Below are 16716 nucleotides of genomic sequence, written 5' to 3'. Positions count from 1 at the left end.
GTGGTGACTGCAGGTAGCAAGAATTTTATTATTTAACTCAATCAAATTGAATTTTATCTCAAGTGCCATCAGCAACATGCATGAGCTGATTATTGCAGCTTGTGTTTTGTTAACGCGGTATTCAGAGGGGCTATAACAATACCCATCAGTGTATAGCAACAACAGCCCGTGTGAGCGGTCTATTCACAGAATATTGGCTGCTGTAAACAATGCATATATTCTACTGATACGAGGCTGTTAGTTGGATGTCCTGGGCTTGAGAAAGACCTTCCTTCTAAAATGTAAGATCAAGCCAGAGATTCAATCCAAAATCATGCCAGAGATTCAATCCAAAATCATGCCAGAGATTCAATCCAAAATTAATAGAACACATTTATTAGAGGACTTTCCCCCTAAAATATAAAGCAAATGTATTGTGACATATATTTTTGGGGGAAATCTCTTTCTGGAAACCAATAAGTTTGCCATAACAGTCCCCCAAGGGTTTTCTACCCAACTTATAAGGACGTCTGAACAGCAAATCTGATATAGTTAATCTGTGATCAACTGGATTCACACATGCATTTTTTGATGCGGTTTTTCAAACCATACACTGGAGTGGATACGAAGTAGACGACATATAAAACCTTCCTTTATACTTTTCCTCCATCTTGGATTCACTTCTGGTTTTGGCCAAAAAACTGACCAAAAACTGCATGTGTGAATCCAGCCATATGGAAACAAGGTATGTATCACAGCATAGCTGCATTCCGGACTAGGATAGATGACAGCCACCTTGGTTATTGTAATGGTGGCCATGTTGTTTGACACCAGGATTTCCCAGAAATAATAATAAAACAGCTGAATAATCATTTTTAGAACTTGACAGAATCAAAAAATTTGTGGATTTTTAGAGAAAATTGTCTGAAATTGGATAAGGGTCTGGGTTTTTTCTTCAGAAGTAGTGCCACTCTCGTCAATGGGCTGTTTCTGGTACTACGGTTTAGACTCTTGCAAGTAAATGAGACTGAGCTGCAATACCAGATACAATCTGTGCACAAGAGAGGCACTATGTCAGGGATAATCTCAGATAATCCCTTTAACATCTCAGTTATTTAAGCATATTAGGGTGATCCCTTTATGAGCCAGAGAGAAGAATGGCCGCCATGTAATAGTAATTCATTTGCCCTGCAGTTCACTCTACAAAGGAACTATATGGCTGGCTGCAACCGCCCCCATTAGGAACCACTGATCGCTGGGGATTTCAGAAGCCGGACCATCAGACATAAACCTTGATAAGTATTAGTACTACATAGAGGTTTTACTTGCTCTTTAGATTGGAATTTCTTTCTCCATTTAAATAATTTTCTTCTGTATCACTCACCTTGGTAACATCGAGAGTGCTGTTTTCTCTGCTGACGTCATTCTTATGTTCAATGCAAGAAGGAGCAGACTGCGGGGAGACAAGTTGACCTGCTGAAGAACACAGTCCGTTATCTTCCAATCCATCGTATTGAAAACCCTTTCACAAAAGCTTTCTGTATACAGAGTAATGTTCCTATATATACAGTATGTTCTGTGCTAGATAAATAACAAAAAACTAGCAGCCTGGTATATACATCAATACATAAAGCACAGAAACAGCACTTCAGAGACATCACTAGATATATTTTATGTGATATTATTGGGGTGCTGGTCCTTTATTACCAGGCAGTGGAGGAGCTATAGGGGGTGCAGAGGTAGCAGTCATTCTCTGGCCCTGGTGCTTAAGAGAACCCAAAGACCCCCCTGCCACATAAGAAGACACCATGCCACATGGTAGGCAGGGGGACCTGATACAGATTTTGCACTGGGGCCCAGAAACTAGCTTCCACCAGGGCCTATTTATTTATTTCGTTATTACTGTTACTTATATAGCGCCAACATATTCCGCAGCGCTGTACAGAAGTCCTCACTTACTGTCCCCAGTGGGGCTCACACTCTAAATTCCCTATCGGTATGTTTTTGTGGTGTGGGAGGAAACTGGAGTACCGGGAGGAAACCCACGCAAACTTAGAAGATAAAGAATAAGGAGTTGCTGGCTCAGGAACTTTTCAGCAGAACAAAGGTATAGAAATAGAGATTTCAGATATTGGGTTTAAACTGGGTTCTCATTCCTAATACCCTCTGACACAAGAGAAAAAAGCAGTGCTATGAGTGGGCAATGCATGGGCACAATGGAATATCCACAAAACCACTATTTATAGAGGCACTTTGGCATTGTTTATGGGGGCATTCTGGTATTGTTAGTGGGTCAAACTGGTAGTGTTATTGAGTATGCTCTAGCACTGGAGTCACACATTGTTTATCGGGGCTCACTGGTAATGTGGGCACTCAGGTACCCTTTGTTTTGGCTGTCTGGCAGAATCATAGCTAGGCGCACGCACGCACACGCACACACACACACACACACACACACACACACACACACACACACACACACACACACACACACACACACACACACACACACACACACACACACACACACACACACACACACACACACACACACACACACACACACCCCAAAGCACTGTGGCTTGTTGTTGCTCGCCTGGCACCCAGCACCTGGGGCACAATTCTTACCAGCTCTCTATGGCCCATCACTTTGGTACTGTTAGGGTATGTGCACACACACTAATTACATCCGTAATTGACGGACGTATTTCGGCCGCAAGTACAGGACCGAACACAATGCAGGGAGCCGGGCTCCTAGCATCATACTTATGTACGATGCTAGGAGTCCCTGCCTCGCTGCAGGACAACTGACCCGTACTGTAATCATGTTTTCAGTACAGGACAGTTGTCCTGCAGCGAGGCAGGGACTCATAGCATCGTACATAAGTATGATGCTAGGAGCCCGGCTCCCTGCACTGTGTTCGGTCCGGGACTTGCGGCCGAAATACGTCCGTCAATTACGGACGTAATTAGTGTGTGTGCACATACCCTTAATGAGGACACTCTAGCCATGTATAGGAGTGCTCTCTTATTGAGGATACACTGGCTGTTGATATTAAGGCATGGGTAGTATTTGACTATAGAGGTTAGGCCATCTCTGGTATCTCCCTGAAAGCAGTTCTTGAAAGTTGGCACATATAGGTACACAGCTTTTGTTCTTAATTTATCTAATATATTTCACATGTTTGATGCAAGTTTGATCAGCACATTCCAGCAAAATAAAAAAAGTGTGTACATGTGCAAGTACGCCTGTGACTGCAAATCAATATACAAGAAAATGGCGACAGCACTCTGCAAACGCCAATGCCACCTATATAGAAATAAATATGCATTGCTGCATATGGGAGAAAGAGAGGAGTGCAAGATCAAAAATTTAGGCAGTCACTACTCCCACATATATACAATACTCAAGAAAGTTTCATTAACAAAATGAAAAAAACACGTACAAGTGCAGGTTCTGGAGGCTCAGACCCAGAATAGGGTGCATGTTCAGTGTAGGGACCCACCTTATAAGTGAGGTCGCCTTGTTGTGGCAGGTGGCCTCACACAATTTGATCAAAATGTGCGCTAAGAACCTTACTATTGTAAGTAGATTCAGCAGCAATGCATATTTATTTATATATAGTGCTTTAGGTGGCACTGGTTCGCAGAGTGCTCTATATATATATATATATATATATATATATATATATATATAGCCCTAGCGCTTATACTCAGCTGAGCAGCAGATCGCAATTTTGCTCACTCTGTCATTTAAGAAGTATTGTGTTACTTCCAAATAATAAGCAGTCAAACAATGTGACTGCTAGTTTGTCATCTCCCAGCAGGTGGTGCTGCACCAATGTAATGAATACAGCGGACAATATAATACCAGCAAGTTACTGATATAGATCACGTCACCACCGGATAAGCTGCCACCTGCTATATATGTGCACTGTCACCACCGGATAAGCTGCCACCTGCTATATATGTGCACTGTCACCACCGGATAAGCTGCCACCTGCTATATATGTGCACTGTCATCATAGATAACACTTTATGTGCTAAGGAACATATTGGTGCTATATATAAATAAAGGTCATTAATAGGAATGTTCATAAGAAATTGCTCCTAAACCCAATCCAGACAAAAATACTGTAGAATACAACAGGTTTCGTGTACATAGGTATCTCCTTCATTTAATAAAGGCGTTTGCCTGGGTTAAACTATAGATAAAAGTCTATAAGGGCATGACCACACATGGCGGAATTCCTCCGCAACTGTCCGCATCAATGCCGCACCTAATCCGGGTTGCGGATTACGGCTGCGGATCTGCACAAAATGTGCAGAAAATTGATGCGGACTAGCTGCTGCGGACTGCGGGAAAAGTGCTTCCCTTCTCCCTATCAGTGCAGGATAGAGAGAAGGGACAGCACTTTCCCTAGTGAAAGTAAAAGAAATTCATACTTACCGCCCGTTGTCTTTATGACGCGTCCCTCCTTCGGCATCCAGCCCGACCTCCCTGGATGACGCGCCAGTCCATGTGACCGCTGCAGCCTGTGCTTGGCCTGTGATTGGCTGCAGCCGTCACTTACACTGAAACGTCATCCTGGGAGGCCGGACTGGAGACAGAAACAGGGAGTTCTCGGTAAGTAGGAACTTATATGTTTTTTTACAGATACATGTATATTGAGATCGGTAGTCACTGTCCCGGGTGCAGAAACAGTTACTGCCGATCGCTTAACTCTTTCAGCACCCTGGACAGTGACTATTTACTGACGTCTCCTAGCAACGCTCCCGTCATTACGGGAGCCCCATTGACTTCCTCAGTCTGGCTGTAGACCTAGAAATACATAGGTCCAGCCAGAATGAAGAAATGTCATGTTAAAAAACCAATACGCTCCGCACCACACATAACATGTGCATGACAGCTGCGGACTTCATTGCGGAACTTAGAATCTCCATTGAAGTCAATGGAGAAATTCCGCCATGAGTCCGCAACCAGTCCGCCACTGCTCCGCAACATCCCTTGCATGCTGCGGACACCAAATTCCGCTCCGCAGCCTATGCTCCGCAGCGGAATTGTACGCATCGTGTAAACGAACACTGCTAAATTAAAGTGAAAGTCAATGGAGAAACGGCTCCGCTGCGGATTAACGCTGCGGAGTGTCCGCAGCGGAATTTAAGTGAAAATCCGCCATGTGTGAACCCGCCCTAAAAAAAACACACTGGTGACATTCTGCTGTCTGGTACTACTACTAATACTACTATATGGGTTCTTTTATGCATATCTGCTATATGACACTACTATTTGTCCCTTGATGGCTGCTCTGTTTGTATTATTAGGGCTTGTCCACACGTAACGGAATTGAAAGTTTCTGAAGCAATTCCGTTGAAAGTAGCAGACTTTCCTGCTAAGGCAAAAACGCGTTTTTCACAACGCTGGGAGAAGGTGATATTTCCACTGAAAAACGCAGCAATTATGCACCGCAGGTCAATTTCTGCTCGGAATATTTACGCAGCGTGTGGATGAGAATTGTTAAATCTCACCCACGTTGCTGCTACTGTATTCTGCTGTGTATATTCCGTCCTCAATTCCAGACTGAAAATACGCAGCAATTCCGCTACGTGTGGACGAGCCCTAACAGTTCAGTACACTGTCAACAAGGTGGTGGACTTATTCCTCATACCTACCATATAAGCAGGATGCAGGGCTACTATGTGGGCCTGTGGTGATAGAAGTCCCAAGCCCCGAGTCCTGTACTGCTTCTCCGGCTTGTCAGGATACTGTCAAATTGCCTACTTGCAGCCACCACTAGGGGGAGATCCTGATATTCAAATTCACACAGGGTTCAATACTCAGGTGCACTTGTATTATCAGTGCATGGTGCATCAGTATTACACAGCGCCCACTATGAAGATCTGTTATAAAATTACAATTACCATTAACTTAGTAGAAAATTAGTAAATTTGTCGAAGCTCTTAGTAATATTGGGCCCATACTGAGTTTTGCTCATGGGGTTGTAGGGTCCTATGAATCCTAGCTGTGCCCCTGATTGCTATAATTTACGGTTACGGTTATATAAGAACATATCACTTCTCTCAATGAGGTAAACTGTGCAATATTCCGATACCCTTGATGCCAAAACTGTAAATGCAATAATATTGAGTTTGTACGTTGGTGCATGATATCATGATGTTGGACATATGACTAAAAGGGAATTTAACCTGTAAATTGCTACGTGTCCAGCATTTAATGTGACATTAAGGTACAGTTTGCCTAAAGCTTACGTAACACAGTCAATGTACCAGTAATATACAGGGTGATTCAAAAGGGATGATGCAAAAGCAAAGGCCTGTAGTTAAAGTAACATCAGTGACTAAAAATAAAAGAAAAACTGGCTTAGTGCCCAAAGCAACCAATCACAGCACAGCTTTCATATTCAAGATGGCGACATCGAAGCAAGAAAAAGCTTTATGCGTGTTGGAATTTGCAATGGCGTCTGTTGTGGCAGTAAAGTGAAACTTTCCGAATAAATTTGGAATTGCGCTCCACATAGAAACTACATTTCGCGTTGAGTGAAGCAATTCAAAACCAATGGGTGTTTATGTCATGGGAAAAGTCTGGGCCGCCCAAAGACTTCGGAAGAGACAGTGAACAGGATTCAGGCCGTGTACGTGCGTAGTCTTAGAAAGTCGACCAGGCTGACTATGGAACTGCAGGTGCCACAAACCACGGTATGGCGTATCTTACTTTCCGGTCTGCATTGTAAGCCGTACAGATTCCATCTTCTTCAGGAGATGACACCAGACGACAAACTGAAACGCCATGACTTTTGCATTTATTTGCACGGCCGATTGGAAGAGGATGAAATCGCTGGCAGGCTGGTGTTCAGCGATGAGACGACCTTATACCTCAGTGGAAAGGTCAATCGCCATAATGTTAGAATTTCGGGCTCAGAAAAACCATGCGCCCTTATTGAGCACACGAGGGACTCACCCAAAGCAAACGTGTTCTGTTCAATGAGCAGGCACAAACTCTACGGTCCCTTCTTTTTTGCCAAGGATACTGTCACTGGCCTCTCTTACCTGGACTTGTTAAAGGTATGACTTATGCTACAGATAGACTATGTTTGGCAGATCTTCCTCTATCAGCAGAACGGCTCAAGAAGTGACATGCACTTCTTTTTACAGGACGTCCTTTTACGCACCATTATTTGAAAATGAAGCTTAAAATAACGCCCCATCGGAACAGAACGCCGTACTGCCCATTGAAATCAATGGGCAGATGTTTGTAGGCGTTCTGCTTTCCGATTTTTCAGCCGTTTTTCGGGACGTTTACGGCCCGAAACACGGCTGAAAATAGGTTGTGTGAACATAACCTTCTTAGTTCCACTATGTGACTTCAAGCTATGTTCACTTGACCACATATATAATTTCAAAGAATTATTGCCTGTTGCATAGCTAATGCAGACCTTGGGACCTTTGTTAGGGCTAAACCCTTCCCTCTGTGAAGCTACTTAGACGCTGCAGTCATCTACGGGGTTATACATCCAGGATCTGAGGTACATTATAGCCTACATCTGCCAGTGATGCTGCGGGCACTATAACTGTGCCGTACTATTGCAGTGGTTTGTATAAACTACCTTGCAGCAGCAAAGTAATTGTACATCACAAGGAGGGAGGGGACTAAAGAAGTTTTCTAGGAAAACATAATGACGTAACCTTAGGATAGGCCATCAATGTAAGTTTGGTGGAGGTTTACCCCTCTGCACCATTACCAATCAGCAGAATACAGTAGCCATGGTACTCTTTGATGCACCATGGACCACCTCAATATTTATGCAGGCACATGCCTCTGCATCCAATCGCTGGCCACAACAGTGCTGCTGCCATGAATAGCACGTGCCCGCTCCAGGAGCTTCCAAAACCGGAACAGCAGAGAACGGGACCTCAGGGCTGGTCCGTCAACTTAGATGTGATCGATATTATGGTAATCCTGTGTGTTAGAGACACACTAACTCAGAGCCGAGCCGTCAGTTCAGTTCACTGATGGAATTGGCTGATAGCGAACAATGCAGCTTCTATGTATACAGGGTACATAGAAGCTGCATTAGAATTTTTTTTTTTTTTTATAAAAGTAAATAAAAAAAATAAAATATTTAAAAACACCTCAAATAAACATTTCATAAAAAAGAATATCTAAGAGCAATGTCTATAAAGCACTAAAGACTGAGCATGCGAAGAAAGCTGTTGGAGCGGATAATTCTCTCTAATTGTGTGTCTTTTATTTGGCACCAGTTTTAACTGAGATCTTTACCTATCATTGTCAGTCAGAGCTTCCTGACTGTTTTAAGAAGCAGGTAATTGTTTCAGTGACATCACTAGGATATGCCACCAATGTCTGATCGGTGAGGTCTTATGACTGGAACAAAGTGGCAGCAGTTCTAGGAGAGACCTTTGCCACTCTATCTTCTTTTGTATCCTCATGACACTTGCTAGGTGGCCTTATGGTTAGTCAAAACCCTTTTGAAGCCCAAATTCAGTGACTAAACATCATGTGACTTACAATATACCATGTAGCATGATTGTGCCCATTTTACTGTGTGATGCACCCTTCTGCCATAAATGCTGTCCTCCCATCTGCATCGGTCAATTAAATTATATTACTTCCTGTCCCAGTGATTATTCCCCACTTAGGTGGGACAGGGGTTTAAGGTGGGACGGGTGCGTATTACACATTTGTGGCATATGCTGTGGATGTACCACAAATGTTTGTGATGGGAATACCCCTTTAAAATTACATCATTTTGGCTTGCAGAGCTATGAGGTGAATCTGAGCAAATACAGACACAAATGGTATAAAGCACTCTAATGTCCATTGGAACCTGGTCAGGGGCTCACCTGAAGCGGCAGCTGCCATTTTTATAGAAGGGATGGCATTGTCTCAACCTGCTCAAAGATGCTCAGTGTTGGGGAATGCAATCTTAGCCAGAACACAGGGCTTGGATGAGAATCATACTGAGCTGCTTTGAGGTAGGTGTAGAGGTTCCCCAATAGGGGGCCATTTTTTTGTGGGTTCCCCATGGTAAAAAGGCTGAGAATCATTGCTATAGTAAATATGAGTGTAATATCCATGGCCGCTGGCTGTCAGGTTCACTCAACTCCTGACGGCCGCAGCCATGGATCAGTGAGCGCTGGCCCGCATCTCCTCCTCGGGACTATAAGAAGGGCCCTGCGCCTTCCTGCATTGCCTGAGCGTTGTTGTCGTTTACCTATGTTCGTCTCTGCAAATGGTCCCTTAAGTGTTTCCTAGTTCCCAGTGTTCCCGTTCCTGCTACCTTATGTCCCGTACTATACTGAATCAAGTGTCGTTTAGAGTTGGAGTTGTGTCGTGCTGTGTACTACACCTTCCTGGTTACACCACGCCTGGTGTCCGCCTGCTGCCAAGGTAGCATCCGAACCTGTCTTCGCTACTGTCAGAGGTTACCACAGGTACACCTATCCGAACTATTGACTTTGACTTGTACCCTGTTGGCCAGCTGCTATAACGTCAAGGCAGTACGGCCCATTGGGTCCAAGCACCCAACATGACAATGAGAGGCTATTTCTTTACCTTCAATGGAGACAGTCGGTTCAATGTGGGTTCAACCAATAGTCATAGAAAATTGACTTCTTCAAGTCTCAGAAATCTCAGTTTTTCTAAGTAGTTTTTCCATGAACTGGCCAAATGCCATATGAATTATTTACAGTGTTTTTCATAAATGAGGCCCAACACACCAATTAAATAGTTGACTTAGACTAAACAGGGTGACATAAGGCAGACAACAATATAACTTTTGTACTCTATATGTTAAATTCAGGAGCAGATTGGTAGGGTACAACTTATAGCATAACACAATCATTTTATTATTATTATTACTATCAATATGGTCATCATCGTCATTATCATCAGCTATTTTTTTTTCTCTGACAATTACTCTTTTTACATGGAGACCATACTGTATGGCCATGTGACCACGTCGGCCATTTTTTTAAGAATTGATATATCCTTTGGTCAGCAGCCAATTTGATGGAGATGGACCATATCTACCAATCTGTCTCTGAAGAATGTAAAATTTTTGAACATCTAGTTAGTTACATGCGATATACATATAGTAATAGTCATCTAGAGTCCAAATGTGTACTTTTTACACTACCTCAAAGGCCAAGGGGAGGAAGATGAGAGAGGAACAGAGATGAGATGAGGAGCCTGTTAGAGACACATACAACAAAGACAGAGTAAAATAAAGAAGAATAACGATGAATGACAAAACACATAGCATATTACATAAATTACCTTACACGGAATGTTGTACTGTACTGTCATAGGATGCCCCTTTCATACAAAATATACTTAATGTATCCCTAGAAACATGGTTGCCACCATCTTGCAAACAAAAGATGGGGTTAACCAATGAAATTCTACAATTGTAGGTACATCCCGGCCAATCACGGATTGGACATATTTATTTAGAAAATTCTTGTATTCCCAATGCAATACCAATGCTGGAGCAACTCTTCTCAGAGCTTTGCATGGTGCCATTCCTCTCATATTCCTCTTGGAAGTTTATTTAGCAATAAATGTGTGTTACCATTTCTTGTGTCCCTACACAGTCTCACTCTGTCACCACTGATTGGACATTGCCAGTCTGTGTAGGACACACCCCCAACTAGTAATACCCATTTCTAGGAGGAATGACAGAGGAAAGGAACAATGGAGAATTCTAAGAAAAGATGCTCCAGAATTGTTATATTTTGCAGAATACAAGTATTTACTAAGACGTGTCAAGAGAGCTGACATGTGCTCTTTAAAGATTTTTAACATCAAGTTGACCCAGCGGGTACTTAGAAATGGAATCAAAATCGTTATTTTTTATTTGATGTCCTATATTCAGTTATTCAGGTAAATCCAGAAGTATGGCATCGCACTGGTCCTACTTATGTCTCACCCACCTTAAACAAAGACTCCAGTGATTTTTTTTTTATTGCGGCCCCTGTTTGCAATGTACAGTAAACCCGATAAAAGGTAGGACAGTCTTACCGGACTGGCCGATTCCTACAATGTTTGCTGTGTGGACCAGAAGTTTTTCACTATGCATTCCTATGAGAGTCACATTGAGCGTCTCATAGGAATGCATAGTGAAAGTGACTTCCGTTCCAGTGGAGAGGATGACCTGCCCTACAATTTACCGGGTGTACTAGACAAACGGGGGCCGCAATAAAAAAAATAAATCACTGGAGTGTCCCTTTATAGAATTGGTACACCTCCAGTCAAGGTTCTTACATACAATCAGTATTAATAACATTAAATCAATACGGACTAGGTTCAGAAGAAGTTTTGTTGGGTAAGATATTTTCTAGACAACAACAACGTATTGGCTATTAATTCCAGTACATTGCAGTAAGTTTCTCCCAAGCCTTAAATATCAAAGAACCAGGACTAGAAAATCATTGGACCCATATGCCTTAAGGGGCCCCAACCAGAGGAGGCTGAGGTAAAACCAGCAAAAGCAACAGTTGTGTAAGTTCTCTTGTATAAGGGATATGCCATGGACGTTTGGTTACTTACTAGGGAGCTGTAGGTACCTCCTTTGTTGCCACACAATGCCTCTATTCGAATCCGAGAGAGGGATATGGAGGTACAGTATGGGCCCACAGACTTCTATCGGTGCCATACGTATACTCCATACAACTCAGAACTTGTACGACTGTGTGCATGAGATCTCTAAAATAATAAGTGCAGGAGTCTAGATCTAGCCTGTCTTACTAGGGGCTGAGGGTATTGTGGTGAGGATTCGGAGAATGATGGGGAGGTGGTCACATACAAAAACTACCATTAACACATTTAAAGAGTATCTGTCACCAAGACAGACCTTTTTGAATTAGGGCATTTCAAGATTACATGTCACTAGGTCATATAAGTTGAACTGGTTTACTGACCAAAATAGGGCTGTCTTCTTGATTCCAGCGTTGTTGTTTTTTCCTGGACCCTCCATTTCAGACATATGGGCTACTGTTGTTTTGACTCCCTGTATGCTGATTTGCTGTAGTTAGCCAACAGGGCGAGAACTAGCCTCAAGCTGCCCCGCACTGATTGCTCAGCATCAGGGGCAGGGAAGCTAGCTCCACCCCGTTGGCTAACTACAGCAAATTAGCATATAGGGAGCCAACATAACAGTGGGCCATATCTCTGGAATGAGGGAGTCCAGGAAAAAAGAAAAAAAGGTGCTGGAATCAGGGAGACAGCGCTGTTCAAGTCAGTTAATCAGTTCAACTTATAGACCTAGTGACATGTGGAATATTTAAGGTATCTGACATCTTTGAATATTATTAAAGGAGTTGGCCGCTTTAGAAAAAGATTTAGTAATACATTTTAGACATGATTTTAATAAACTGACTAATATGTCTTTTATTTGTTGTGTGGCGTTTTCGTACATTCATAAGCCACACCCCCTCGCTATGACAGCGGCATCTTCTGGCCGCCCACCACTTCCGACTATAATATGGCTGTGCATCCTCCATTGTCAAACACTATGTCCAGGAAAATAGCGTAGGCAATGTGTGTTACAATGGAAGATGCAGATGTTTGGTCACAAGGTCCTCCATCTGGGGCCATATTATGAACGGGAGCAGCAAGCGGCCAGAATATACTGCTGTCATATCAAGGGGACATGGCTTATGAACACAAGTGGTGCAGAACTTCAAAAAAGGAATGCATCACTAAAGATTTTCCTAAAGTGGCCAACCCCTTTAAGCTTGTTTATGTAAAGCGTTTTTTTTTTATCTTTAGCAAAAATTATTAAAAAAATCTTTTACTTCTTATTTAATGAATTGCTTGGCTGAGTATTCCAATTTCGCCATGTATAAATGTATTGAAATAGAATACTGCTCTAGAGACAACATTTATAGAACGGGTGGTATCTTCTTGCGATACAATCCTAAGATAACGCACATATTATTCAGATCAGGATTACTAAGATGATTGCTCTGATCTCAATACCTCGTAGCGGCTCGGCATGGCTTCCCATTGTTTAAGTCCCAGCCTCTGCTTTATGTAACGTACGAAACTTAGGTGACTCCAAGCTACATTATAGTTTTAATGAGAATGGACATAAAAGGTTTAGTGATTATTTTGGATACCGAAGGGTTTTATGACAATGGCTGATGTTGAATAGACAAACACATGTTAACACTTATTGTAAATTGTAAATGGGAAATAAAAGTATTTATTGCATGAGATAGGAATATTTCCAAACTAATTCCAAATAAAATATTTCCTATGTAGACCTGGTGGAAAGCATGTATAAGATCAATATTTACCACATTACATTCACTTCCATAGGGCATTCAACCGTAAGCCTATATATAATATAACCTGCTTCAAATAACTTTGTAAGCAGTTGTAGACAAATTCCCATTAGCAAGATAAAGGCCGTTATCGATGGCAGTCTATAGCCTGCACTGGGATGCATACTGTAGGTCAAAGATCTGTAAGCTGTGGCTGTCTGGTTGTTGTAAAACTACATCTCCCAGCATTCCCTGACAGCTGCACGCTGTGACTACTGGGAACGTTGGTGAGGGGAGGGGGCTGGCGTGTTTGACTACTAGAGGGGAGGAAACTGATGTAACTACTGGGAAACTCTATTCTGACTAATGGGAAGGGGGGCAAAGCCTCAAGGGACCTGTAAGGCCACACTCGCAAAATGTGCATCAATCGCTCTTCAACCTAGTTGTGTAGAACCGGCCCTTAAAGGAGTTGTTCAAGATTAGAAAAACATGTCTGCTTTCTTTCAAAAGCAGTGACACACCTGTTCACAGGTTGTGTGTGGTACTGCAGCTCAGCCCCATTCACTTCAATCAAACCGAGCTACAATACCAGATACAATCCATAGACAGATGTGGCGCTGTTTCTGAAAGAGAGCAGTTATGTTTTTTCTAATCCTGTACAACCCCTTTGAGCATGCCATTGCTGGCGTCTAACTTTTAGAGCTGGCTACGAGACCTGATTTATTCTATCGATCAATATATCTTGTAAAGGCACCACCAAATCAGAGGTACTGTTAGAGCTCTTTCACACTGCTGTATTTCTAAACTGTATTAATTCTGTTTATTTAATTGAAAAAACGGTGACAATACATTTAAATGGTGTAATTCACATTTTCATTTTGTCATACGTGCGCATTTTTTTATGCGCAAGGGGTTTTTAAAAAAAAAAAAACACATCATGTTCCAATGGATCCTTATTTCTATTGTTTTTAGCTCATAAAACCACTACAGTGATAAATCAACCAAACCGCGTCTCACTCGGTAGACACGCAATATGTGCCAATACTGGCAGGGATCTAGTCATTAAACATATCCCCTTAGGGACAAAGATTCCCTAATTTTCTAAAGGTGAATATATATATATATATATATATATATATATATATATAAATGGCATTGGCGCCATGGCAATCTATGAGATAAGCAGAATTGAAAATCCTTCGAGGGTCTAGTGATTTCCATGGGCACATTCTGTAATTCTTAGTTGTCATGTAGACGCTGTAAATGCTTTTAGTGCATGCGATGAACAATATGTATGTTGTATAAAGTTATTTAAAGCATTTATGACACTCCGCAGGATATGCCGTAAATCCAAATGTCCGATAGACACACTATATGGATAAAAGTATTGGGACACCTACACATTACACCTACAGGAGATTTTATGACATCCCATTCTAAATCCGTAGGCATTAATATGGAGTTGGTCCTCCCTTTGCAGCTAAAACTTCCACTCTTTTGGGAAGACTTTCTACAAGATTTTGGAGTGTGTTTGTGGGAATTTTTGCCTATTCATCCAGAAGAGCATTTGTGAGGTCAGAAACTGATGTTGGAGGAGACGGGCCGGCTCGTGATCTCCGTTTTAGTTTATCACAAAGGTGTTTGGTGGGTTTGAGGTCAGGACTCTGTGCGGGCCAGTCAAATTCTCCCCCGCCAAACTCAGCCCACCATGTCTGGTGATGTACGACTTGCATGCAGCTGTTCGGCCTTAGAAACCCATGCCATGAAGCTCTTGGACACAGTTTTTGTGCGGATGTTAATGCCAGAGGAGGCTGGATCTCTGCACTTATTGAGTCAGCAGAGCGTTGGCGACTTTTATGTACTATGCAACTCAGCACTTGGCAACCCCGCTCTGTAATTGTACATGGACTGCTACAGTTGCTGTGGTTCCTAAACGCTTCCACTTTGCAATAATATCACTCACAGTTAATTGTTGAATATAAAGGAGGGAAGACATTTCATAAACTTACTTTTTGCAGTGGTGACATCCTATGACAGGACCACGCTGTAATTCAGTGAGCTCTTTACAACGACGCATTCGTTCACAAATGTTTGTAAAGGCGACTGCATGGCTAGTGCTGGATTTTATACACATGTGGCAATGAGACTGAATTAAACACCTGAATTAAATGATTAAGAGGTGTGTCCCAATACTTTTGTTCCTATAGTGTATAAGTTATTGATAGAATTTTGGCTACCTACAGCTACCAGTAGGAGGAGCTTGGGAGCCTAATGCAGAAATATTACTTTTTAGTTCTATTTAGATTAGATAAAAACAAGAAACCAAAATGGTGTTCACCTAAAGAGGACCTGTCAGCTCTCCTGACATACATATCTGGAGCTTCTTTTCTGAGAACTCTATGTTGTGCCGTTCCTCTGTTATTCTTCCTAGAAATTTATGAATAAATTTACAACGGGTTTTACCAGTTGGAGGTGTGTCCCTACACAGACTGACAATGTCCAATCAGTGCTTACCTAAGTGAGGCTGTGTAGGGACGCGCCCCTTTGACATGGGGAATGGTAACACCCAGTTGTCAATTTATTAATACATTTTCAGGAGGGAAAACAGAGAAATGACGCAACGTAGAGTTCTAAGAGGAAAATGCTCCAGAATTGTTATTTCATGGGGAATACAAGTATTTACTAAAACCGGCATGTCAGAAGAGCTAACAGCTCCTCTTTAAGAAACCTGCAAGAAGTGGAAGGAAATGTAATTTAACCATCGCTGCTTTACTTTATTAGGGGATCAAATAAATTTATATATAATTCATAGTACCACTAGAAATGATCGATGATATATCTTTGCCACAGAAACTTCAGTCTCAATGAAAGGGGCATTCCAAGGGTTAACAGTTATCACTCTCCACGGAATCCCATTCCTGTGTCTGACCCCACCAGGTTGGCCGTGATGGGGAGAAGTATGGGGCGGTGAGTGAGAATGCTCGACTGTTTCCTTACCTTTCATAGGGTTGTATGGCATGTCAGGACGCATGTTCCCTCAGCATTCAGACCCACGTAATCTAACATTTATCCAGGTGATAATTTATCAGGGCTGGAATACCCCTTTAATTCTGCATTTGTCAGCACGCATCAAGCAACGAATTGTAAATTATTATTTATGTCCTCAGAATAACAATATTCTTTGACTTTTTTCTCAATTGAATGTCTCATTTTTCCTTAACTCTGGTGCATTAGCATCGTGTCCTAAGAGAGCACAATCCATCGTCCATCATTGTAATGGAATGATTTAGCGCAGTGACCTGCAGATCAATATTGCTAGGGCCACTGTGAGGTTTCCTTGCTGCTAATCATGTAATATTGCTTCAGAAGAAAATGTCATCATCTCATTTAGTTTGTATAATATGGACTGATGTCAATGTGATGGAAAGC

At 42.1% G+C, this 16716-nt stretch overlaps 1 protein-coding gene across 2 annotated transcripts in view; it reads right to left on the bottom strand.

Annotated features, from left to right (window-relative positions):
• Positions 1-16716, bottom strand: part of SLC4A10 (solute carrier family 4 member 10) — a 186180-nt gene that overhangs the window by 54241 nt on the left and 115223 nt on the right. Inside the window, exon 7 of one of the 2 annotated variants that reach the window (XM_075829364.1) lies at positions 1364-1452. In XM_075829364.1, coding sequence (XP_075685479.1) covers positions 1364-1452 — 89 coding nt within the window. Of the gene's footprint in view, positions 1-1363; positions 1456-16716 lie in introns of both variants that reach the window. The other variant, XM_075829363.1, reaches the window with a different exon arrangement.

This window comes from Rhinoderma darwinii, chromosome 6, assembly GCF_050947455.1.
Source record: "Rhinoderma darwinii isolate aRhiDar2 chromosome 6, aRhiDar2.hap1, whole genome shotgun sequence".
Taxonomy (NCBI): Eukaryota; Metazoa; Chordata; class Amphibia; order Anura; family Rhinodermatidae; genus Rhinoderma; species Rhinoderma darwinii.
The sequence above is the reverse complement of the archived record's forward strand: the minus strand, read 5'-3'. Positions and strand labels throughout refer to the sequence as shown.